Source organism: Narcine bancroftii, chromosome 4 (genome assembly GCF_036971445.1).
Source record: "Narcine bancroftii isolate sNarBan1 chromosome 4, sNarBan1.hap1, whole genome shotgun sequence".
Taxonomy (NCBI): domain Eukaryota; kingdom Metazoa; phylum Chordata; class Chondrichthyes; order Torpediniformes; family Narcinidae; genus Narcine; species Narcine bancroftii.
The window spans coordinates 226,900,752-226,928,668 of record NC_091472.1 but is presented as its reverse complement, the minus strand read 5'-3'; the positions used below and the strand labels follow the sequence as shown (position 1 = coordinate 226,928,668).

The 27,917-nt window shown below is 41.3% G+C and overlaps 1 protein-coding gene across 7 annotated transcripts in view; it reads left to right on the top strand.

Annotated features, from left to right (window-relative positions):
- Positions 1-27,917, top strand: part of LOC138761669 (disco-interacting protein 2 homolog A-like) — a 294,820-nt gene that overhangs the window by 182,582 nt on the left and 84,321 nt on the right. For all 7 annotated transcript variants that reach the window (XM_069934205.1, XM_069934204.1, XM_069934203.1 and 4 more), the window contains one exon: positions 6,751-6,960. In XM_069934205.1, the coding sequence (XP_069790306.1) occupies positions 6,751-6,960 (210 nt within the window). The remainder of the gene's footprint in view (positions 1-6,750; positions 6,961-27,917) is intronic.

Below are 27,917 nucleotides of genomic sequence, written 5' to 3'. Positions count from 1 at the left end.
GCACATGCAATGATTAATGCCCAATGTAAGCTTGAGAAAATTCAACTTATCTTCTGTCTGAACACATTGCAGCTTTCTGGATTTGATATTGAATTGTAAGGATTTGTGGAACTTCTTTTATTTTCTGGTGCCACAGCTAGCCATATGCCAACTATTTATGATGTTGGCTCAGTTTTTCTCTCCATGACCATATCCTGCCCTGCAGGCATGTCCTACATCTTTCTATTTTCACTTTTTCTCCAAAACCATTTCCAACCTCACCACCTCTAGTCACCTCCCCTCCAAGGCTACCAACCTCATTTTTTCCCACTCCCACACTGCCCATTTTCACCTTCTACCCATGATACACAAACTCAACCATTCTGGTGGGCCCATTGTTTCTGCCTGCTCTTGTCCAACTGAACTAGTTTAATCCTCCCTTGACTCTATCCCTTCTCCCCAGTCCAATCCCTTCCCGCCTACATCCTCAACACCTCACGTGCCCTCCAACTCCATGAAATGGACTGCCTCATCTTCACAGTGGATGTGCAATCCCTTATACCTCTATCCCCCACACACTTAGTTTCTTCCCCAAAGATCCTCCTCCACCTGGCAGAACTTGTACTCACTCTAAATAACTTCTACTTCAATTTAATCCACTTCCTCCAATAAAAGGAGTAGCTGTGGGTATCCACATGGGTCCTAGCTATGCCTGCCTGTTTGTAGGCTTTGTGGAGCAATCCATGCTACAAGCCTACAGAGGCAAGTCCTTCCCCCCCCCCTCCAAACTCTTCCTCTGGTATATGAACAGAGGGGCTGCCTCATGCACCTGTGATGAGCTTTGTCAATTTCATCCACTTCACGCCAACTTTCACCCTGATCTCAAACTCACCTGCTCCATCTCCAATCACACTTCCCTTATTGGATCTCTCTGTCTCCATCTAGGGAGACAAGCTTTCCACTTCCCACAACTACCTGACTACACTTCCTCATACCTTGTCCCCTGCAAGGATGCCATCCCTTTCTCTCAATTTCTCCATCTCTGCTACATCTGTTCCCAAGATGAGGTCTTCCAGTCCAGAGCTTCTGAAATGCCTGCCTTTTTCCACAAATGTGGCTTCTCCACCACTATTAACTCAGCCTTCACCCATATCGCTTCCATTTCCTGCTCATCTGCCCTGGCCCCCTCTGCCCCCTAGACACAACAAACATAAAACCAGCCTTCACATCCAACACATCATCTGTTGGAATTTCCAGCACTTACTACAGGATCCCACCATCAGACACATTTTTCCCTCTCCTCCCCTCTCAGCCTTTCGCAGGGACTGCTCCCTCCATGATTCCCTCACGCACTCATCCCTCCCCACCCATCATAACCATGGCACCTTCCCCTGTGCCCACAGGAGATGCAACACTTGTGCAAACACATCCTCCCTCACTACGGTCCGAGGGTCCAAACAGGCCTTTCACTTGAAGCAACACTTCACTTGTATATCCAGAGGACTTATTTACTCCATCCAGTGCACCTTTTGTGGCATTCTCTACATCAGGGAGACCGGTCGCAAACTGGCAGAGCGCTTCGCTCAGCACCTTCTCTCCATTCACAACCACAGTGGCCAACCATTTCATTTCTGGGTCACACTCCAATGCTCACATGTCTGTCCATGGCCTTGTGTACTGTCCCACTCTGACCGCTTGTGGATTGGAGGAACAACACCTTATTTTCCATCTGGGCACACTTCTTCCACATGGTGTGAACATTGACTTTACTGCTTTCCATTAAACCTGTTTGCCTTTTCTTCCCCCCCTCACTTTTCTTGTCTTTTCAGTTCTTGCACCCACCCAGCCTAGCCATCCCCCCCTTCCCCTCATTGCTACTGTCCTCCTTTCTCCACCTATCATCTCCTTCCTTTGCCACCAACCCCCCCCCCCCCCCCCCAGCATTTTCTCATACTTTCATGAAGTGCTCAAGCCCCAATTGTCGATTATGTATCTTTGTCCTTGCTACATAAAGGACACTGTTTGACCTGCTGAGCTTCTCTAGTATTTTGTGTTTTTACTTAAATCACATTGTCTACAGAATTTTATGATTTACTTTCACATTACTTTGATTCTATCCTCATTTTGCCATCATTTTGAGTTTATGTTCATCTTCTCACTTGTTTTCACACTCTCTCTGTCCTCTCTTGGGCTCTCTCTCTTTCCATTAACCTATGGACTGGATAGCCTCAACCACATGCCCTGGCTCCTCTTATCAGAGATAATCCCTTGATCGTTTGCATCCCTCAGTAACTAAACTAACTTTGTCCTTCCCACTTCCAGCAAGGGATCTTTGACCTCAAACATTAACTCTTGCTCATAATAAATGTTACATTATCTGCTGAGTGTTTCCAGCACTTTTTGTTTTATTTCCAGCATTTGTAGATATTTATTTTGATCTTGAATATTTGCAAGAATTCTTAATTAGTGTTAGAAGTACGAACATCATCCACATTGCAAGCTTAATATGTTGCAAACAAGATGGAGTCAGATTGATTGGGAGAGAGGAAATCTTGAACTTGGTTTAGGGATTAAGTACAGATAATTTTTATTCATTATTGTTGAACTTGAATGTGTGTCAGCAAAAAAGAAATGGTGTTGATTTACAATCTGGAGTTAAGAGAAGCATAGCCAGTTTTCTTTCCTGTGCAACATCACAGTCTTTCAACTTGTTCCTCACACGGAAATAAAAATGCATGGTAGAATCACATAAAGAGTTATCAATCCAAAAATTGAATGGTCAGTATATTTCTAGTTAGAAATCTCCGAAGAATTTTAAAGCTCAATTTTTCAACTGGTATGAATGTTTCAGGGATTGATATTTTATGAAAATTAAATTGGTGACTGGAAATAGTAATTTTCCAACACAGCTGATGAGATAAATAGGTAGCACCTCAAGGTAGTTTTTTTCTTTGAGGCTTAAGGACATAAATTATGACAAGAATAATTTGAATATGGTGGTGCATGGTGATACTGTTCATTATTAGGAGATATAATAAAATCATTATTTTCAAGTTTGAATTGTGGGGAATTAAACCTTGTCTAAAGGGAGAAAGTGTACAGTATAGTTTTTATATTGTGCAGTTTTTCTAATATCAATTGTATCTTTGTACAAGGTTAAGTTTTAAACATTACATGAGTGTAAGTGGAATCAGGACATGATATTTGACCACATGGACATCTTAGCAGGATGAAACCTAATAATCTACTTAATGGACATTCCTGCTAAATTTCATATCATTTGATTCAGTTGGCATCCAAAAAATGTATCAATCTTTGTCTGAAATTACTTTATGCTTGTGAATCCACAGCACTTGGGTACAGAATTAGAAAGATTTGTCGACCTCTCAGCAAAAATAAAAAATCTTTTCCTCATCTCAATCTAAAATGTCCAATTCGTTATTTTTTCACTCCCAGTCCTTGGCCATCCTCTCAACACCAGCTGTTTTACCTGTAATCCTCATTCTGAAACATGTACAACTTTTTAGCCTCTCTCCAACTGGTCCTAACATAAATAATACACACCCCTAGTTCTTTCACATCACCCCACTCACCACACAATCCTCTCCCAAATTCTCAGCTCTCTTGATCAACTGGGATAGTGGTGGAGGGTCATTGAGGTTGAACTTTCTTAAATATACCCAATATGTTTGGCACTATGCACAACAGAATATCAGTGATTGTCTTTAGTTGTTCGAACCAAGATTCATGTTATTTCTATTCAAACTCTTCCTCCTTTAGAAATAATTTCTTGCTCTCCTGAACTCCCATGGGCATTGATGTATCCTGCTCAAACTGGACAGACACCTTCTTCCTGTGATCAATCTCCTACATTGCACTCCTTTAAGCCAAGTGTTATCCTTTCTTGTATGTAGACACTTGAGCAGAATACCCTTTCCCTGCAACACAATAGTCTGCAGATTCTCCTTCTTGCCCTACCACTGTCTTCACCATGGACACTACCCTTCTTTGTCCTTGTATCTCACATTCAACCAGAAGTTCCACCCTTAAGTAAACACCACACTCCCCATTCTATTCTCCCATCTTTGCCAAGAACAATCCCCTCCCCCAAGCTTCCTATCCCCAGCTTTAACCCCAGCTAGGTTATCACCATTTGGCCTGAGCACCTGAAGTCAGACCACAGCAGGTGGCTTACCTCTGTGCCCGCTTTTTAGTATATTTCGGAACAGCCATGATGACCATTTATTCTTCCATTGCTTCTGCCTCCCATACCCATTTCCTTGGCAAGGTGGTCCTCACCCCCCCCCTCCACCCCCAATGGTGATGGCTTCTCACATGTGTAACTCTGACCATCCATGGTGCATCTCACCCTATTTTGACCTTTTCATGAATAATTACCATTACCTCAATCTCATTCCCCTCATCCATTCCAAACCCACCTTATTTGAGGGAGCAGCCCTCCATTTGCCTTACACCAATTCCAGCCTTGTCATCAAACCCATGTTGTCATGCATTTGACTGACTTCGACCTTGTAGAGGCTAGACAGCAGCTCTTCAATTCCTCCCCATGGACCATGACCACAGTTATGAACCCAGGCCACTGTTTCCCTCACTTTCACAGATGCTGTCACACCAGGTGATCTCCTTTCCACAATGTCCAACCTGGTAGTTCCATCTTTTCTACCTGCTCTTTTTCCACTTAACTTTTCCCTCTTCATGGCTTGATTAAATACCATCTCCCCTCAACCAGCTTCATCCCATCTAAATCTGGAACAGTGTTGTCCTCCACATTACCAAGTCCAAACAAGGATCATGGGACTGATAAGCAAAGTAGAAGAACTATGTCCAGAGTGGCATCACAAGCTCTTGGTTGTATGCTATTTCAACTCTCCTGCCAATTCCCACACCAACCTATCTGTCTTCTGTCTTCTTCACTGCTTGGATGTGGCCCAATGAAAACTAGAGGAACAACACCTAGTATACTGTCTTGGTAGTCTACAACTCAATGGTGCAAATGGTGAATTTTCCAATTTCACACAATCCTTGCCTAATATGTTCCCACTTCTCAGCCCATTTTCATCCTCTATTCCATCTACAGCCCTCATTGTCACCCCTTCCTGGTTCCAATGACCTACTATCCACACGTTCTAAGCAGCAGAAGAGTCCTGACTAAAATGTTGATGATTCATTTCTCAACCAGGATGCTGCCTGTCCTTCTAGTTCAGCCATTCTCAACTGTATTTTGGTATTGGTCTTTGAGGACTCTGCTCAAAGTTTATGGGGCCCCTTCCATGTGAAGCAGTCAAGTTTAATTGGTTTCTTCTGTACTTCTCTCCTACTGACTACATAAAAACATTTTATGTTTTCAATCTGTGCCCCCCCCCCCACCTTAAATGTGCAGTGGCCCCAGAGGAGTGTATGACCCTCATTGAGAATGGCTGCTCCAGTTCTTCACTGCTCAGGATCCCCTTCATCATTTGGTTCCATCTCCATCTCCCCCAGTGGTTTCTTCCGTGCTGGATTCCACCACTGGTAGCCTTTGTGTTCTCTCCTCTCAATCTCCAGCAGCTATCTCCACCTTCACCCTCCCCTTCCCCATCTGGCTCCATCTCATTTATAACTGTTGACTTTCACCTACCATTTATCTGCTTGTCTGCCAACTCCAGTGTCCCTTTTCCCCAATCTGGCTCCATCCATCTATCAGTTTCTGGCTCCTGTCATACACCTTCCCCAATCCTTTTTATACTGGTGATCATCCCTTTCCCCTTTCAACCGGAAGCGCTGACAATTCCTTTCCCTCCCCTTCAGATCCTGCTTGACATGCTGAGTTCCCCCAGCAGTTTTTTTTAAACCATAATCTTCCCAAAGCCTTTGGCAGCTGCAGCAAGACAGCCTTGTTCTTGAACTTTTGCCCTGCGAAATCTAATATACACTATTATACATGCAAGTTAACCCACTGTGAATCATCATTTACTGTTTCCTTCTTGAAATAAAACTGAATTTTTACAATCTTCCTTTTAACTCTCCAACTATTCCCTCTATTATCCCTTTCCAATTCCTTCAATATCTGTCCATACCCCTTTTGCTAGCAGTTTGCATTCCCTCCTTATAGCTTGCTTTGTATTCTATAACCCTTATAATGACTGATTTCCATGGTGTTTCTTGCTCTTCAATTTCTTTGCCTATTTATTTCTATCAACTAATACTCATATTATTTAACTGCCATTTTGCCCTGTGAATCGTAGAGTTATGCTGACAGGAAATTGGTGGATTTAACCATCAGTGCTATCTGAGCGTTTCAAATTAGTGAAAAATTGCATGGATGAATGATTTAATAAAAATAAATGTCTTAAAGAACATGTGAATGGAACAACACAGGAGAAGAATTGAAGCCCAAAGCATTTTTTCCAGCTCTTAGGTTGCATATTTTTAGTTCTTATTCTTATAATTTTTGGACGTAATAGAGGATATAAGGCAGTTGAATTCCTTGTGAAGTATAATTGATACAGTTCAGAGTTGGTTCTTATTTGTATCCAGTTTTTTTTAGTTGTGTTGTCTAATGTGTAAAGTAAACTGTTCTTAATAAGGATTTAAGGATTAAAAAATGATGTTTTGAATAGGATTTATCCAATGAGGCTACTTATGGGATGCAAATTGTTTCCTGCATAACCATTGTCATGTATGTGTCAAATGCTCCCATTGAGGCTGTGTTACTAAGTTTAAAAGAATAGAGACTACAATGTCCTAATGTTAGTATTATATTGAATGCAGACACGTCCTCAGCGTCAGAAGATGAGGGCTCACTCCGTCGTCAGGGCCGGATCACGTCCACTCCAAAGCAGGGCCATTTGAACGTAGAGCACTGGCTTAACAAGGTTATCCAGAGCTCCTCCACCTCATCCTCTGCATCGTCCACCTCATCACATGTAGGAGGGAAACCTACTGCTTCACTAGCTGACCTCATGGCGCATACCCATTTAGGTCAGTAAACCTTTATTAATTTTACTTCCTCTGCAGCATTATCAGCAAATACTATACAGTGACTGTTGTCTCATTCTTCACAGTGCAGACTCGAGCAGGCCAGATTTGATAAGGACAAGGTCAGGGTTATTGATCTGCATATATGTCTCAAACATAAGAACAAAACATTGTATGTCTAAGATTGCTCACACTGAACAGCTCAGTGCAGACACAGCATATTGTAACTTGAAAGGAAACAGACATTTACATTCCATTGGTCTTTTTCCACACTTCAGTTACACAGCAATTTGTAAGTGCATATAAGTCAGTTAATTTGTCAACAGTGTCCTTCCTATAAACAAAAATGAAACAAACCTAAAAAATGATCTTGTTTTTAAGAGATGATTGAAAGGTAATTGTTGGGAGAATGATACTGCTTCTTAAATATAAAAAATGCTGGAAATGCTCAGTAATTCAAGCATTATCTGTGGCGAGAGAAAGTGTTAATGTTTCAATTAAGGAACCTTTCTATGAATTAGAAAATGTTGTTACCCACTTTTTCTTAACTCTCTCTATATGTATATATTATATATATTTATAACCATAGAACATCAGCACAAAAAACAGGCCCTTCTAGTCTGTGTGAAATATTTTTCTGCCTAGTTCCACTGACCTGCACCCATTCCATAGTCCCCCAAACCCCTCTCATCCATGTACCTGTCCAAATGTTAAACTTGAGCCTCTGTTCACCACTTTGGCTGGTAGCTGGTTCCACACTCCCATCACTCTCTGTGTGAAGAAGATTCCCCCTAAACCTTTCACCTTTACCCATGTCCTCTGCGTACCCTCAGTGGAAAAAAAGCATGCCTGCATTTATTCTGTCCATACCCCTCATAATTTTAAATTTCTCCATCAAATCTCCCTTTATTTTTCTATGCTTCAGGGAATATAGCCCTAACTTTTTAACCTATCCCTGTAACTCAGTTTGGGCAACATACTAATAAATCTCTGTACTCTTTCAATCCTGATGATATCTTTTTCAATCCTGATGATATCTTCCCTGTGGTTAAGTGACCAAAACTGCAAAAAATGCTACAAATTTGGCTTCATCAATGTCTTATTCAACTATACCATAACATCCAAACTCCTACACTCAGTACTTTGATTTATGAAGGTCAATATGCCAAACGCTCTCTTTGCAACCCTATCTAACTGTGATGCCACTTTCAGGAAACTGTGTTCTTTATCTGTATTCTTAGATCCCTCTGTTCTATCACACTCCTCGGTGACCTACTATTTACTGTTTATGTCCTTTCTTTGTTTATTATTCCAAAATACACCACCTCACAATTGTCTGCATTAAATTCCATCTGCCATTTTTCAGCCCGTTTTTCCAGCTGGCCCAGATCCCTCTGCAAGCTTTGAAAACCTACTTTGCTCTCCACAACACCTCCAATCTTAGTGTATTTCTGCAAACTTCCTGATTAATTTATCACATTATCAAAAAGCTCATTGATATAGACGTCAAAAAACAATGGTCCCTGAGGCATACACCACTACTCTCTGGCTTTTCCCGTATAGCCAATGTGGAATCCAGTTTACAGTTTACAACCTCACCATAAATACCGAGCATCTGAACTTTCCTGACGAACCTCCCATATCCTTATCAAAGGCCATCTGTCCGTGTAACAGCATCCACAGCCTTTTCTTCAACTTTCCTGATAACCTCGAAAAACTATAAGATCAGTTCAATATGACCTATCATACACAAAGCTATGTTGACTATTCTCTAATTAGTCCACGGCTATCCAAAAACATGAATATCCAATCTCTTAGAATACCTTCCAATAATTTACCTACTACTGATATCAGGCTCACTAGTCTACAATTTCCAGGGTTACTTTTGGAGGTTTTTTAAACAATGGAGCAACATGAGCTACCCTCTAATCTTCTGGCACCACAACCGTGTCTATGAAAATTTTAAATATTTCTGCCAGAGCCCTGCAATTTATAAATTAGACCCATTTAAGGTCTGAGGGAATATCTTGTCATGCCCTGGGAATTTATCCACCTTATTTGCTTTAGATCAGCAAGCACCTCCTCCTCTTTAATCAATATTGGTTCCATAACCTCACTTCTTGTTTTCCAAAGTTCCCTTGACCCTGCGCCAATTTCCTGAGTAAATACTGATGCAAAAATGCACTTTAGATCTCCCTCATCTCTTTTGGCTCCATACATAGTTGATCACTCTGATCTTCAAGAGGACCAATTTTACACTTTACTATCCTTTTGCTCTTAATATATCTGTAGAAACCCATAGAATTTTCCTTCATATTGTTTGCCAAAGCAACCTCATGTCTTCTTTTAGCCTTTCTGATTTATTCATTGAGATTTTTTTCTTGTATTTTTTATACTCCTCAAGTACCTAATTTTCCCCTTGTTGCCTATATCTGCTATATACCTCCCTCTTCTTTCGAACGAGATCCCCAATATCCCTTGAAAACCAAGGTTCCCTCTGCTTGTTAATTTTGCCTTTAATCCCGACAGGAATATACAGACTCTATACTCTCAAAATTTTACCTTTGAAGGTCTGCCAGAAAACAACTTATCCCAATCCCCACATTCTAGACCCTTTCTCATTTCCTCAAAGTTGGCCTATTTCCATTTAAGAATGTCAACCTGATGCCCAGACATATTTTTCTCCATAATTAACTTGAGACTAATTGCATTATTATCACTGGACCAAGAATGTTCCCCTAAATGTACTCCTGTTACTTGTCCTATCTCATTCCTGAGATCCTGTATTGCACTCTCTATAGTTGATGCATCTATATATTAATTTAGAAAATTTTCCTGAACACATTTGACCCAGCCCTTTTTCGGCATGGGAGTTGCAGTCTATATGTGGAAAGTTAAAACCTCCTACTATCACAACCTTATGTTTCCTACAGCTGCCTGCTCTCTCTCTCTTCTACAGATTTGCTCTTCCAATTCTCGCTGACTATTGAGTGGTCTATAATAAAACTCTATGAGTGTAGTCATACCTTTCCCATTCATCATCTCCACCCATATAGTCTTAGTAGAAGAATCCTCTGGTCTCTCCTGCCTGAGCACAGAAGTGATATTTTACCTGACGAGCAATGCCACTCCTCCCCCTTTCATCCTCCTGCTCTATCACGTTTGAAACAATGTAAGCCCGGAACATTGAGCTGCCAATCCTGCCCGTCCTGCAACCAAGTTTCACTAATGGCCATAATATCATAATTCCATATGACAATCTACACTCTAAGCTCCTCTGCCTTTCCTACAGTACTTCTTGCATTGAAATAGATGAACCTGTGAAAATTTCCACCACAAACAACCCTTTGACATAACGTTACATGCAATTTTCACATTAATTTTTCCTTCCTCCACTCCCCTAAAATATACTCTGGCAGTGTGGTTCCCATCCCTCTACAAATCTAGTTTAAACCTCCTGGAGGTAACCTTCCCATAAGGATATTAGTTCCTTTCCAGTTCAGATGCAAACCGTCCTGTGGAAACAGGTCCCACCTTCCCTGGAAGAGAGCCCAATGGTCCAGAAACCTGAAAATTTAATTTCATCCAATTTTGAAACTCAATTAAAAGGACTTTATACACAGCGCTGATATATTTTTGCTTTTATATTTCTTGTTTGTGCTGTACCAAAATATTGTAAGATTCTAAGGTATTAGGGATAGATATTGTTCAGAGGAATTATTTTTGTTGGTCCTGCCAAATACGATTAACAACGTGACAGGTAAGATGCAGCATGGATAGACCTAAATCTACTAACTTTTTTCAAATCCGCAGTCAGCACAATAATGCATTGTAATGTAAAATAATTCTTCTTATTCCATAATCATGATTATTTTGAAATAAATACAAATCTAACATTTTATTCCTAAGGAGAAACTATGACATTAGGCATGTGAAGTTAGTGATTGTGACATTTTTGCCGGCAAATAAAATATTGCTCTCACACACTGATAATTCATCGTTTTCCCAATGTATCAGTTTACTTTGTTGCATTTTTGTTTTTAATAAACTTGTTTACTTTCCCCTATTTTTGTACAGCTGATAAATTTATATTGATAACATGCAAAATCAAATGGAGATGTATTGCATTCTATCAACCAATGATGGAAACAGAATAGTTTAATTTAGTTTTTCAGTTGTGATTGTGTATGTTTGTGCACAAGTTCATTTACATAAGCGCATTTTCGAGTTCATGTATATTATCATTCATTTTATAAGTACAAGTGGATGAAACTGCTTTCTTTGGTCATCGGTGTAAAAACATGCAAACTCATATATAGACAGTACACATTTTTACAAGCAATTTATATGCAATACAAATGTAAAAATGAATAAATGTTGTTAAATAAATAGAGTCTCTGAGGGTTTGTATGAGCCATTCATCAGTCTAACTGCCCATGGGAAGAAGCTGTTTCTCAGCCTGCTGTTTCTAGCTCTGATACTCGTATCTCTTTCCTAATGGGAGTAACTAGAAGATGCTGTGTGCAGGTTGATCCTTAACAATTTTCCAAGCCCTCTTCAGACAACAATCTTGGTAGATAACATCGATGGAGTCCCTGATCCAATGCTCTTCAGCAACTGTAGCATACTCTGATGCAGCTACCCAGTTTGCTCTTGATAGAGCTCCCAGAATTATTGATGTTTAGTGGAGGATGGTCGTCCCTTGTCCTCCTGAAGCTCATAATTATCTCCTGTGTCTTGTCCACATTGAGACTCTGGTTGTGACTCTTGCACTTTGACATGTGATTTTCCATCTCTTCTCTGTTGTGCAATTCATCGTTGTGGCTGATGAGGCCAACTACCATTGTGCCATCTGCAAACTTGACGACACCATTGAGTCGGATCTGGCATTGCAGTCATGGGCCAGTAGTGTGAACAGGAGCGAGCTGAGCACACAGCCCTGAGGTGCTCAGCATGAGAGTATTTAATGTTCTGCTACCAACCCAGACAAACTATGGCCTTTCAGTTAGGAAGCCCAGAATCCAGTTACAGAGAAGGGTGTTGAGTCACTGCAAGGACAGCTTCTTCACCAGCCTCTGGGGAATGATCATATTAAATGCTGAGCTGATGTCAATGTACAGCAGCCTGGTGTATGAGGTGTTATTCTCAAGGTATGTCAGGACGGAATCGAGGGACAAGGCTAGAGTATCATCAGTGGAACGGTTCTGTCTTTAGGCAAATTGAAGTGGGTTCAATGTCTCTTGGAGGTGCACTTTGATGCGCTTCATCACCAGACGCTCAAATCATTTCATAATGGTGGCGGTCAGTGCCAATAGGCAGTCGGTATTGAGGCCTATTTCTATCACCCTCTTTGGTACCTGGATGATGGTGGCTGTCTTGAAATTTGTGGGGACAATGGATTGCTGTAGTGAGTATTGAAGATGTCTGCAAGGACCTCCGTCAGTTGGTCTGCACAGTCCTTTAGTACCTGCCTTGTGTGAGTTCATTTTGGATAGTGTTCTTCTCACCTCGGCCGTGGTTATGCAGGGGACCTATTATGCAGGCAGATATGGAGCTTTGATTTTCTCCCTTCCCACCATATCTTAGTCCTATAATTTTGCTGCTCTTGCTTCATATACCTGTGGTAATTTTTTTTTTTAATTCTCTCTTGTTATCCCCTTATTCCTTGTATCCTGGTTATACTTTTGCATTTCAATGCCTTCCTTCTATTTATAAGCCTACTAGCTGATAGTAAAGTGCACATTTCTGCTAAAAGTCAGAAATGCTATTGCTATTTGGAGGCAGAAGAATGTCTTAGACATTGACAATGTGGGCGGTTACTTTATCTTGAGAATGAATGTGGATTAATAACCATATGCTATGTCAGACTTGGGAAGATGGTCTGATGGCATTTATTTGCATAATTGTGAGGACAGCTTGAGATTCAAGGCATTAAATTGGCAAGTTTTTGAGTTTTTCCAAACAAAATTAAATTGAGTATGGGAAGTTGAACTCTTCTCAGTATACATGTTCACTTGATAGTTGTTGGGATAATCCTTCAGTTCAGGAATTGTTGTCAGTGGTTATGTTGTGTTTTTATTTGTTGCCATAATAGAATATTCCAATTCTCTGTGACCCACTCAGTTTTCCTTTCTGAAAGTATGCTCTCTTTAGGTCTTGGTTCATGAGGTTAAAAACTGTTCTTGTAGATTTGCTTTGAGTTTTCTGTGCGGTTTTCAGTTAGTATTGGGTTTGTCAGATCAAGTACTGTATTAATTGCTTTGAGGAAGTTCAGGTTTGGGATCTATCCCAAGTCAATCCTGTTCTAGACTTATTTGCACCTTTTGTTTTAGTGAATAAGAAGTTCCAGCCCTTGAGATGATTGGATATGTGCCTGCTCTTTCAGCCATGAATCATCTTCTCAATCTAACACCATTAATCTCGTCTTCCTATCGAACTCGTTTGTTTTCTTCAAGAAAATTTGGCAAATAGATTATATAGTTTACTGGTTGTTTTTTATATTTTTGATATTTCCTGAATCTTCTATTTTGATTTTTAGCTAGCCACTTTGCATTTCTCACGAGAAATGTAAATTTGGACATAATATTGTTTTTGAATTCTGTGAAACCTGGAGCTTTGGAAAGAGCAGCCTTATTAATTGTGTAATTTTAGTTAACTGAATTTATGATTTGATACTCTGAATCAGTAGAAACCGGGGAACAGAGAACATAAAAATACAGCACACCATGATGCTTCTGGCAACCTTGATGACAGACAAAGATGATCCCATCTGCCTGCACATGGTCTACAACTTTCCATTCCCAGTCTATTCATGTGTCTGTCTAAATTCTGTGCCCTCTCCAAAGCCCACATATTTTTCTTATAATGTGGTTTCAAGAACTGACACAGAGGTCTAATGTGCCCTTACCAGTTTCATAGAATTGCAGAACATAAAAGTGCTAGAGAAACTTCATTGGAAGAAGGGGTGGGGGTGGGGGTGGAGGAGCACAGGCAAACATGGAATAGGTGGATACAGGTGGAAGTGCTGGAGAAAGAAGGTGAGAAGGGAGAGCGTAGGATGATGGGAGAAAGGGCAACAGAGGGAAAGGGGAAACTATCGAAGGGGGTTCATAGAAATTGGAGATCAATATTGATGCTGTCTGATTTTCAGCACTTGGGATGAAAGGCTCAGGCCTGAAATGTCAGCTGCCTTTTGCTTCCTATGGATGGTGCATGACCTGTTGAGTTTTTCCACTGCACTAGTCCTCAGCATCTGCAGATTTTCTTCTTTGCCTTTTCATAGAACTACAGCATGATTTCTCACTCAGTGCCCTGAATGATGAAGGCAACCATGCAATTTGCCTTCTCTGCCAACCTATCTACTTGTGTTGCCAGTTTCAGGGAGCCATCTATCTACTCTCTGTGTATCATCTCCAAAAGAGCCTTGTCATTTACTGTATGCTTTCCTCGTGCCTTTGACTTCAAAACATATAACCTCGCACTTATCAGGATTAAACTCCACCTGTCATTTCTTTACCCAACCATCCACCTGTGTTTTATCCTTTGACAGCCTTCCTTTATCCATAATTCCACAAATGTTCATGTCATCTGCAGACTTACCTATCAGATCACCTCTGTTTTTATCCAAGTCATTCATACATACTACAAACAACAGTGGTACATTTCTATTTAAATGTGCTGAATTTACAGATCATTTGCTTGTATGGAGTTATGTTGATCTCCATCAATCTTTGGCCTTTATGCCACAGTTGAAGTTTTATGAAATGATGCACATGACATACTGCAGATGCTGAAATCTAGAACAACATACAATCTGCTAAGAAACTCAATGGTCAAGGAACAATAGAAGAAAACTTGAGTTCCGTCCGGGCTACAATGTTGACCACCCTTTTTCCTCCCACTACTACTGCTCAATCTGCTGAGTTCCTCCAGTGGATTGTGTGCTTCCCTTTTCAACTCGTGTACATACAGTAAAACTCCATTAATCTGCCACACTCACACTCAGGTATTTTTCTGAATTGTGGGATATTATTGTATTGATACTCCAGCACACTTTTCATTCACTTGTAAGGTATCACACAGAATAATAATTCAAATTAACCCAGTAAATTTAAGCACACTGTGGGAAACAACACTGTCCACTGCTCAAAAAGGAGAGAGGAAACAGAACCAGTTAAGTTTCAAGGCAACCAAATGAAGGAAATGAATTTAGAGGCCCTGGTGAAAGGGGGAAATAACAAATATTACCTGGTAAGCCAGATTTTGAACCTGTCGGTTTCTCCAAGTAGTTAGATAGTGAATTATCTTAGTTTCACTTAACTTTAATTTAAACAGAAGAAGCTGGGGTAGAATTTCCAAATTAGAATTTCTTGTCGCGAACAAGTCATGAAATTTAGTGTTTTGCGGCAGCATCGTAGTGGAAACATTCACATTGTAACCATCTTGCACCATTACTGTAAAAAATTTAAAATAATAATACACGAAAAGTAAGGCAGTGTCTTTGGTTCATTGATTATTCAGGAATCTGATGGCAGCGGGGAAGAAGCTGACCTTGTGCTGTTGAGTGCTTGTCTTTAGACTCCTGTACCTTTTTCCTGATAGTAGCAGAGTGAAGAGAGCATGGCCTGTGTGGTGGGGGTCTTTGAAGATAGAAGCTGCTTAACAACTCTCTGGAGTTTATTCTTGTCCTGCAAGTTGATGCCTCCATATTGACTCCTCCATACCAGGCAGTGATGCAACCAGCCAAAATGCTCTCCATGGTACATCTGTAGAAGTTTATGAGTGTCTTCGGTGATATACCAAATCTCCTCAAACACCTCCCAAAGTATAGCCACTGGCAAGCTTTCTTCTTTGTGATTGCATCAATGTAGAGGTTCCAGGACAGATCCTCAGAGATGTTGACACCCAGGAATTTGAAGTTCTCCATCCTCTCCACACGATGAGGACTGGGTCATGTTTCCCTGACTTCCTTCTGGTCCACAATTGTTTTCTTGGTTTTACTGACGTTGAGCTCAAAGTTATTGTTGTTACACCAATCAACAAGCTGATCTCTCTCCTTCCTGTTCGCTTCCTCATTGCCGTTGTTATTCTGCTGACAACTGTGGTGTGATTGGCAAATTTGTAGATGGCATTGGAATTATGCCTGGCCACACAGTCATGGGTGTATAATAAGTAGAGCAGTGGCCTAAACATGCATCCTTGGGGTGTGCCTGTGTTCATAATCTGAGAGGAGGAGACGTTGTTTCCAATTCGCACTGACTGTGGTCTTGCAATGAGAAAGTCAAGGATCCTGTTGCAGAGGGTGATACTGAGGACTAAAGTTTGTAGCTTTTGACCAACACTGAGGGAATAATGTTATTGAGGGCTGAACTGTAGTCGATAAGGAGCAGTCGTATGTATAAATCACTGTTTTAGAGGTGATCTAGAGCTGAGTGGAGAGCCAGCGATATTGCATCTGCTATGGAGCGATTGTGTCAATAGGTAAATTGCAGTGGGTCCAAATCTTTGCTTAGGATGTGTTAATTCTGGCCATGACCAACCTCTCAAAGTATTTTATCACAATAGAAGTTATTGCTACTGGGCGGTAGGCGATGAGGCAGCTCACACTACTCTTCTTGGGTGATTGATGCCCTTTTGAAACAGGTGGGAACCTCTGGCTGCTGCAATGAGAGGTTGAAAATGTCTGTGAACACTCTGGCTAGTTGGTTGGTGCAGAATTTCAAACTTGCAATGCAAACTTGCATAAAAGCCTTGCAATGATGTTCTGACGTCACTTTCAGAGACAGATATCACATGATCCTCAGCCTTTTCAGGGATTCTAGTAGGCATCGTTTGGTTCTTCTCCTCAAAGCAGTCATAGAAGGTGTTCAGCTCATCAGGTAGTGAAGCATCACAGCCTTCTATAGTGTTCTCCCGCACTTTATAGGCTATAATGGCTGCACTCCCTGCCATAGCTGGCCTATCTCTATCTAAAGCTTCCTCCAGAATTGCCACTTTTCTTCAAAGATGGCCTTCTGCAGGTCAAACCTGGACATGTAAAGATCTTGAACCCCAGCCTTAAACACATCAGGATATGCTGTCTCATAGCTGTTTATTACAGTGCTCAGTCCCTCCAGTGCTCGCCAGATGTTAGGCTGGGGCAGATGTACACTGCGACCTGGATGATGACAGTGAACTCCCCTGGCAGATAGAAGGGATGATACTTAATCGCCAGATGTTCCCGGTCAGGGGAGCAGGACTGGGGCATGACTGTCATGTCTGTGCACCACAATGAATTGATGATGACACAAATGCAGCCTCCCTTCATTTTACCAGGTGCCAGTGCATTGTCAGCACAATGGAGGATGTAGCCCTTGGGCTGCAACGTCCTGTCTGGAATGTCCATGTTTATCCATGTTTCTGTAAAACACATCATGCAGCACTCCCTGAGGTTTCTTTGATGTTGAAGTCTCCAAGAACTCTGCATTGGCCAGGAGGATGGTAAGGAAGCATGAGGTCCCAGCGTTTCAGCTTGACCTGTGTCCCACACCCCACCCCCACCAACGTCCACGTGGTCAGATCTTCTTTACCTGGCCTGTGGGCCCACTACTGGTAATTCCTGGGCTTTTCAAGTGGTCCGTGCACTGTTCCTTTAAATCCTCTGCTATGTTTAAATGTGGTGAGCGTCTGCTGTCTTCGACTCCTGCGAAGTTTAAATGGCCCGATTGCAGGCTGTTTAAAACTCCCATGGTGGTGGTGTTCTTGTGTGAGCTGTTTAAAGGTCCCACAGCCAGAGACTGCTGATTCCCCTCATTCCAAGGTCTGCCAGCAATCTTAGGACACCCATGTGGTCAGGTAGATTTGATTTTGTGTTTCTCATTTTTTGTTTCATTTTTTGATGTTCTGAATGAGAATATTTGATTATTTCCATCAGAGCTGCCTGCAAAGAGTTGCCTCTGTAAGGCGCCATCATCTACACATAAAATTATGAAACCCTGAAAAGGGGAAATAGGGGTTAAGGCAAGGATAATGGATTTATGGACTGATGCGAGGAGCCATGAGGAGGAATATTTTCACCCAAGTGTGGTGATCTGGAGCCTCACTGAGTGGGTAATAGTGAAAGTGGGTAGAGGAATGGCTGGAGGGCAGGAAATCTCTCTTTTAAAAAAAAGCAATGCTCTCGAATGTACATGGCTCTTGCCTAACATTTGAAAAGCATAATTAATGTGACTTCATCTTTGGCTGGTGGATGTGATGAGTTGAATGCAGTGGCGTAACTAGACAGGGTGCAGGGGCCTTCCCACCCCCTGGTCTAACGCCTTGGTTCGACAATTCCACCTCCCCGCTCTGATGCCACTGCTACCCTGCTCTGAAGCTGTCGCCACCTGACCCCCATTATGGTCCGATGCCACCGACAGATCAGTACTGCCGGCCAATCAACCACTGATTCATCATCTGGTATATGTCATGGTGTCTTTTTACATGCTTGCTCCCCTTAACTTTTGAACCTGGCTCCACCTCTAGTTGAATGGACATCTTGTGAGCTGTAAAGTTCTTTAATTCTTCTTGTTTTTGTCATCAGAGTCCACAATATTTTGCTGCAAAGGATTTAGCTTAGAATATTAAATCAGATTTGGGCATGCAGCAGGCATTCCAAAGTATTTTCCTCATACATCAGCACTTCATGCAATACAGAAATAACCTGCATTGTGTGATTTAAAGCCAAGAACAACACAAAAACATTTATGATGTAGTTGAAAGAAAAACTAAAAGGGCTGGAAATGCTCAGTATCTTTTCAGGAGTGAACATATTTATTTATTTTAAAAATTTCCTTTTGATATTCATAATGAATCTAGATGCAACTATTGCAGCAACAATTCATGATGCATTGGTGAGCAATATATTAAGAGTCTGGAAAAACAACCAACTGAAAAACCTCACAAAGATAAGTGTATACAGAGCCGTTGTCATACCCACACTCCTGTTCGGCTCCGAATCATGGGTCCTCTACCGGCATCACCTACGGCTCCTAGAACGCTTCCACCAGCGTTGTCTCCGCTCCATCCTCAACATCCATTGGAGCGCTTTCATCCCTAACGTCGAAGTACTCGAGATGGCAGAGGTCGACAGCATCGAGTCCACGCTGCTGAAGATCCAGCTGCGCTGGATGGGTCACGTCTCCAGAATGGAGGACCATCGCCTTCCCAAGATCGTGTTATATGGCGAGCTCTCCACTGGCCACCGTGACAGAGGTGCACCAAAGAAAAGGTACAAGGACTGCCTAAAGAAATCTCTTGGTGCCTGCCACATTGACCACCGCCAGTGGGCTGATATCGCCTCAAACCGTGCATCTTGGCGCCTCACAGTTTGGCGGGCAGCAACCTCCTTTGAAGAAGACCGCAGAGCCCACCTCACTGACAAAAGGCAAAGGAGGAAAAACCCAACACCCAACCCCAACCAACCAATTTTCCCCTGCAGCCGCTGCAACCGTGTCTGCCTGTCCCGCATCGGACTTGTCAGCCACAAACGAGCCTGCAGCTAACGTGGACTCTTACCCCCTCCTTAAATCTTCGTCCGCGAAGCCAAGCCAAAGAGAGATTCAGTTACAGTGCTCACCAATAAAGACAATTTCATTTTCTTTGATTCATTACCAGAAATTTGGGCTTAATTAAAGTTTTGAATCAGTTATCAATGGAAGACAGTCAGAGCAATGTCTGCATTAATGGTGTGGAAATCTTCAGCCACACATGATGAAATTTGTAAGATGTTTGGAATGGATTTTGAGATCTGAAGATATCTGATGACTGCAAGCTAAATCCCAACACATCAAATTTGGGGAATTTAGTTGTAAATCTTGGACATGATAACTTGTGCTACTATTTTTTTTGCTGATTGCAACTATGACTTGCACAAGTTGGATCTCATCCACCAAACATCTTTGTTATTAGGTTAAACTTGAAACATGTTACTTGAGAATACTTTTTTTATGACACACTTTTTCTTATCTGCACAACCTTCTGTTTGTTTGATTTAAAAGTTTTTTAATATTACAAATATTTAAAAAGCAGACAGTGATATATATATCTATCTATATATAGATAGATATACCTATCTATATATATGTATATATATATATATCAATATATATATATACACACCAATTAAAATATTAAATATTTTATCTAGCTTTAACAAATATTTTGTTTGTTTCCTCCAATCGAATGAGTGATAGGCCTCATTGTAAAATACTTTTAGTTTGAGAGTCTGGTATATTTTGGCTGTGTTACTCACATATTGTTATCACAATTAAGGGAAAATAAAAGGAAAAAGTTACAATTTTTGATTGGGATCAGTGTTTGCTTTCTCAGAGGAGATTTTACATTGTAATTATGTAAATTGATTTTAACAGTCATTTAGAGTTAATATTTTAGTCAAAGTTTAATGACTTTACAGGTATTGGTGGAGGGGTTGAAGTTATAGCATGGGAGGTGTAAAATAAAGCATTTGGTGTTAGAACTGCTGATCACAAATGAGTTTTATTTTGAACATTCTCCTGAATGACAGAAATCTGCATATTTTGTTTGCATTAATAGTTAGTAAATAGGAAGTGGTACAATAAGACAATAAGGAAGGTGGAATTTTTTTTATTCTGAGTGATATGTAGTGATGGGAATAGCACTTCTGTCTGCATAGTGTGTAAAAAACATTATTGAAATTGATCTATTTTAAAACATTTGTAACCTGAGCATTGTCTGAACATTTTCCTTAATCCTACGTCTTCCACTGTGTATGCACATATAAAAATTCCTTTCCTAAATTGTCCATTCTGAGTTTATGTATGAGGTAAGTTTTCAAGTTTGAAATTGAAGTTTGTCCTTTTAAAAAAAGGACGCAGCAGACATTAACAAAGATTTTGAGGAAAATGAAAATCATGATATAAGAAATGAGACTGAAAAGTGATGGTGTGTCTAGTTTCATTAACACTGCTGTAAGTTAAAACCAAAATGTTTTACATTAAAATCTGGAAACTGGAGAATAGCAGGAAAATGCTTCATTTTATGCAATATGAAATCTGTATTGAAATTTCGGGCCTGTTATCTCTCTGTATAAGTGGATGGTATTAATTTTTATTTAAAAATTTATAAATTATATGAATTCCAGATGTACACTTACATCAGACTCTTAATGATCCTGGCAATGTAAGCTACATCATCCATTTGAACTCGTGACTTCTCTGTCTCAATTCTGGTCTCACTTCTTTGTTGGCAAAACAGTGTTTATTGTTCTCTTTCCTCGGGATGTGATGCATACTTGAGTTGCTGTTTTAGCAAGTATTGTATGTATTCCCTCTCATAAAATGAGGCTTATGGTTTGTGTAGAAGTATGTTATGTCTGTGAGGTAATTAGTAGAAACATTATGCATGTTGTGCACTAACAGCAGAAACCATGCCTGTGTATCATATCCTAGAGATATATGTTGTAAAATCTTGTGAGCCTATCATAGTTTTGTTTCCTAGAGTTAGGAAAATATTGAGAGAAGCTGTCAGCCATGCTGTTTTTCAAGACAAAAACCCAGTCAGTCCTGTTCCTCTGCCCTACCCCTACCCCATGGTTTAACAACATTTCTTTGCTTGAGTACCTTTCCAATTTCCTCATTTGTATTTTTACTCTCCACATGGGAAGCAAGTTTCCACCATTCACTTCATAAAAGTAAAGAACGGAGAAGATGGTTTCCCTGCTGAATTTTATAGAATTTTAATGCCCCTTCTTATGAAGATGGTAGATCAGGCAGCAGAGATGCATTCCCTCCTGGAGTCTTTTTCAACAGCACTCATTATGGTGATTTTCAAAAAAGGACAGGGACCCATTGAAGCCCTCCTCCTATAGACCTATATCTTTATTGAATGCAGATTATAAAATTATAGCAAAAACATTGGCCAATAGGTTGGCAAAACATTTGCTGAAATTAACAAAACTGAATCAGGCTGGATTTGTTCAAAAAGAGCCAATCAGCAGACAATGTAGCTAGATTGCTCAATACAATACATCAGTCAGGGATGAACACGGGAGTGGCTGTATCCTTGGATGTGGAGAAGGCCTTTGATAGATTGGAGTGGGATTTTCTGATCAAGGTACTGGAAAAATTTGGTCTGGGCCAAACATTTATTAATTGGGTAAGGACACTATTATAAGCCCCAGACTAAAATCATTACAAACAGGCTGATGTTTCCAATGTTACTGCTGAGTAGATCTAGTAGGCAGGACTGCCTATTGTCCCCAACTCTGTTCATACTAGCTTATGAGCCATTGACAGAAATCATTTGGCGGGATCCAGACATAAAGGGGTTCAGGGTGGACCAGAGGGAACACAAAATCAACCTGTTTGCTGACAATGCATTATTATAATTGACAAAGCCTGGGAGTGCTGGTCGTTGGCCAGACTGAGGACCACACTGGAGGTTATGGGAAGGTCCCAGAGTATAAGGGTAATCTGGATAAAAGCGAGATCATGCCTTTGACGAAAGGGGATTATAGATCCTGCCAACAGGGAAGCCAATTTAAGTGGATGCAGGAAGGCATTAAATACCTGGGGATAAAAGTGGATAAAGACTTAATGCAATGAGTGTAAACTAAATTATCTCTCTTTGCTCTGGAGGATCTGGCTAGATGGAAAAAGTTAACTGTGTAAAAATGAAGGTGATGCCAAGACTACAATTCTTTTTCAAACATTGCCAATTTCATTGGCCCAGTGCTTCTTTAAGATGCTCAATGGATGTGTCAGAAACTTTATGTGGAATAGTAATGTGTCTATAGAGTCTCCATGGAAAAGTTGACATGGGAATATAAATTGGAAGGCTTAAAACTGCCAAATGTTTAAAAACTACTACTGGGCATCCCAGGCAAGGTTTATTGCCATACCTTTTGAGGGAGGAGGTCCCCCTTCTTGGGCACAAATTGGACTTCATGTGATGGGGGGAAAAAATAGCAGCAGAATTTATATACAAATGGGACATTATTTAAAAAAAGCAGATAATCCCATCATAAAACGTGTGCCAGACCAGGCAAAGAATAAATCAATGTATTGGATTGAAGGTGGGAATATCTCCAAAATCACCCTTGACCCAGAACAATTTAATTCCAATGATTCTAGGCAATAAGATCCTGGATACCTGGTGCCAGAAAGAGATCAAGGATTATTTCCATCAAGGGAAGCTCATATCATTCGAGCAGTTGAGGGCCAAATATGAGTTATCAATCAGAATATTCTTCTGCTTGCTGCAATTAAGGTCTTTCCTAAGGGACAAACTGGGACCAACAATGACCATGCCAGACTGGAGCGTCATGGAAATTCTAATTTGAAAGGGGAATGAGTGTAAATTTATATCTAAGATGCATTCCATATTCCAAATTAATGGCCCAAAACCTGTCTTGCATCCATCAAGGGAAAGATGGGAGTTGGACTTGGACATAACAATTGACCAACAATGGTGGGAAGACATGTGGGAATAGCATGACGGGAATTGTCAATGCCAGACACATGCAGGTGCAATATAATTTCTTGCTACCTCACACCGCAAAAATGACACAAGACAAACCCAGAAATTTCAGAAATGTGCTTTAGGTGCGGTGTGGAGGTTGGAACCTTTTTCCACTCTGCCTGGCTGTGGAAAAAGGTTGAAATCCTTCTGGGAAGACCTGGGGGACATTCTGAAAACAATTACAAAAGTGGATTTTCCACAGGATCTGGAGTTGTACATTCTATGGGACATTGGGGAAGTACAGTTTAGACTATCCAAACACCAAATTCAGTTTGTGACGGTCATCTTATCAGTAGCCAGGAAGTGTATAACGGTTATGTGGAAGTTTGTGTCCCAGCTAAATACCACATGATGGAATACGGAAATACAGTGTTTCATTCCCCTGGAGAAAATCACTTACAATTTAAGGAAGAGATATGACACATTCAATGAAGTGTGGCAACCTTATCTGAAACATATAGGTCCACAGATATAATTCACACACCCCTCCCCCTCCCTGAATAAGAGAAAAGAAACAATACATCCCAGCAAGTGAATAATTGAGAGTGTGAATTGGGGAATGTGGCTCATACAATGTGTTTTTGCCCCTACCATTTTTATTTAGCATCCTGGGTACTCCAGCCTTGTGGAGGATCATTGATTTCACCGGTACTTATGTGGTTTTTATATTTTTGTATTGTTTTCGTATTTGTATAATTAAAGGATGGGGAGGGGATGGAGCAAGGGGGTGGAAAAATGGACTCTAAATCATAGGAAAAGAATGTAATGTATCGTTTGTTGAATTTACATGAGTCTTTGAAAGTCAAAACTAAAAATATGTAGCCACACGCTACTTGAAAGACACACACATAGTGTAGTCAGGTTAAGCTCTGAGTTTTATTAGGGCTCAGGCCCAACTTTTATACATAACAAAAGCGGGTTTCCTGCATGCGGGTACTTTTCTGCATAACAATGCCCTTCTTCTCCGTGCATTGTCCTTGTCTGTTGGCTGCGCAGCAAGGCCATCACCATTTTGTGGTCACTGGCCTTTAAGCTGCCCGCTAGTTGCTTAATGGGGCTGGGTTGATCGTCAGGCCAAACTTGCTCAGTCGGGCGTAGAGGTTGCAGAGGTGCACCATATGCTCCTGTTGGTTCCTGCTTGCTACCAGGATGTCGTCCAGGTACATGAAGATGCTGTCCAGGTCTTGGAGTTCTGTAGCCCATACAGTATTCGGAGGAATTCGAAGAGGCTGAACAGAGTGATGATGGCAGTCTTGGGGATATCATCAGGGTGTACCGGGATCTGATGATATCCCACACAGGGTCCACCTTGGAGAAGATCCTTGCCCCGTGCAGGTTAGCCACGAAGTCCTGGATGTAAAGCACGGGGGTACCAATCCGATGTTGTGGCCTTGTTGAGCCAGCGGTAGTCGCCGCATGGTCTCCAGCTCCCAGTTGCTTTGGATACTATGTGCAGGGGAGATACCCATGCCAGGCTTATCCAGCTTCCTGAATTCCTCCTTCGCCAGCTGGAGCTTCTCTGGACGAAGGCGTCTTGCCCTTACGTGGAGCGGCGGGCCCTGGGTAGGGGGCATCACCGTGGTGAATTGGGGGTGAGCACTGCAGGAAACTCGATCAGGACTTTGGTGTACTTGTTGTCCGATCTCTGTATGGAGTCCAGGTGGAGTGCAGGGAGCCAGGCATCTTTGAGGGGAAAGTTTGAAAAGTCTTGGTGTGGACCAATCTCCTTTCCTTGAGGTCCACTAGCAGGCTGTGGATGCATAGGAAGTCTGCCCTGAGGAGTAGTAGCTGTTCCACTCCGGTCCAGCCAGTGTGAACATCCACGCCTCCCAACTGCATTTGGACCTTGCAGGTACCATAGGTCCTAATTGTGCTATTATTGGCATCCCAACTGCCTGTTCCTGGTCTCCTGTCCCTGTTGGGACAGGATGCTGACCTCTGCTCCTGTCTTACGAGAATGCGTCGTCCTGACTAGCGGTCCCAAACGTACAGAAGGCTGTCTTGGTGGCCAGCCATCGTGGCCATTAGTGACAACGGCCCCGGTGTTTCTCTGAAACGTGCATGGTGGCCTGCACAGGCAGGCTCCGGACCCAACTTAGTGGTAGAAACACCACTGGTCATCTGGATCACCTCCTCTGGGATGCTGCTGTTCCCTCCGCTGCTATTAATGGGTCTGGCTGTGATGTTTAATGATGAGCCTCACAGACACCAAGCGCACTCTCTTCTGTTTCAACATAACTTCTGCTTCTGCTGCGACTTTCCTTGTGGGGGTTGCTGAAATCTGCATCTGCCAGGAGCAGTTGGATGCCCTTGGGCAGTTGTTCTAGGAATGCCTGTTCAAACATGGATGCCGGAAATGTGAATATTCCAGTTGACTGAGGCTGTTTTCCAATGGCTTTATAATACACCTGCATTAAGAATATACCGTTTAAAAGATAAAAAATAGTGCAAATTGTCAGCAATTTGAAAAAAAAATCAGTATTGTAGTCTTTAATTATGTAAAGTTTACTTTAATCAACTAATTCTAGTAACCTACAAAATTTAAATTCAAACCCCAGTCAATGGAGCTGTAACAGCGTGACACTAACCATGCTGTGTCATAATTAACCTCCCCTCCACCAAGTTTACAGATAAAGCCTGACTATTGCATCTAATCCTAATAAAGATATAGACTCTTACTAGGCAGGGATAGGGAGACAGTTTAGGAGGGTCATCCCAGCGGCATCGACTGGCTCTTTGGTAAAACTCTCGACACAACCTGACTCAACTCCATGTGTGTCCTGGTCAGACCTTCAGTGCACCTTCCTTTAAATTTGAACCCCGGACGCTGGCATTATAACACCATTGTGCTAACCGCTATAATTAACACCCCCCCCTCCCCCCCCAAGCTTACAGATAAAGCCTTCCTAATATACTTAATTATACTTTAATAAAGAAAAAGACTCTTACTAGGCAAGGCTAGGGAGACACTTTGGGACAGTTGCCCCAGTGGTGAGCGGCATCAGCCAGCTCTTCATCCTGAGTGCTGCCATTTTATTCAAACACAACTTTATTGAAACTTTATTCTAAAAGCTGCTGCAGGTGGGACACGACTGGAGAGCTCAGCTGGCTGAAAGTTTGCTCCCAAGGGGTTAGTATTGGTTCAGAGAACATTTACTTTTACAATTTTAAACTTCTATTTAAACTTTTATTTAAATTTTTATTTAGTTTTTTTTTGCTGGTTGTTTGAATTTCCTGTTTATTGAGTGCCAGATAATTGGGATTTTAATGTAATTTAATTGGAGGCATTTCAGAGGAAGTTCACTCAATTGATTCCTGGAATGGAAGGGTTGACATAGAGAGAAAGGTTGAGCAGGGTTGGGCCTAGAGGAATGAACGGACATCTTTGCAATGTAGGATTTAAACGAATTGATGAATATTCTTATTAGGTGGTTCCCCTATTCTAGATGTTCAGTTTAAGGAGAAATGTTGATCAAAAGAATAAGCAGCTGCCTATTCCATATATTAAGAAATCTCTTTTTCTGAAGTGATGACTCTTTGGAATTCTCTGCTGAAGAGAGCTATGGAGGCAAAATCATTGAATGAATTCATGGTGAGAATTGATAGATGTTTCAATAACTTAAGTCTCAAGGGAAATGGGGTCAGCACGGGCAAGTAATTTCACGGCGAAGATCGAACCATCTATGATATTATTGAATGGCAGAAGAGATTCAAGGGGCTGCTCCTCCTCCTTATTTTCAAGTCGAATTTATTGACATTAGATTGTACAAGAACAACCTGACAAAACAGCGTTCCCTGGTCCTCGGTGCAAAACATGCACATATACAGCCAGACATAACGCACATATAGACAAACAATAAATATGCAGGACAACTATTTCATCTACACAAATAAATAAATAGATAGATAGACAGATATTACTTTAGATGAAAATCTCAGATGGTTAGTGTGAGCAGTTGCTTTGGTCATTCAGCTTTCTCTCTGCCCATGGGAAGAAGCTGTTTTTCAGCCACGTGGTGCTGCCTATGATACTCCCATATCTCTTCTCGACAAGAACAGGTGAAAGGTGCTGTGTGCAGGGTGGAAGGAATTCTCAATGATTTTATACATCCTCTTCAGCAAATGATTCCAGTAGATCACGATGTAGGGGAGGGAAACCCCAATGATCCTCTCTGCCCCTTTTATAGTCCTGTAGATTGATCTCAGATCTATTTCTTTACAACAACCAGACCATTCTATGATGCAGCCACCCAGGACACTCTTGATAGAGTTGCTATAGAAGGTTGACATAATGGTGGCTGGTAGCATTACCCACTTCAGTCTTCTCAGTAAGTGCAGTTGCTGTTGTGCCTCCCTGACAAGTGAGGAGATGTTGTGCATCCAGGATAGGTCACTAGTTAAGTGAACACCAAGGTTCTCGGTGCTCTCCACTCTCTATACTA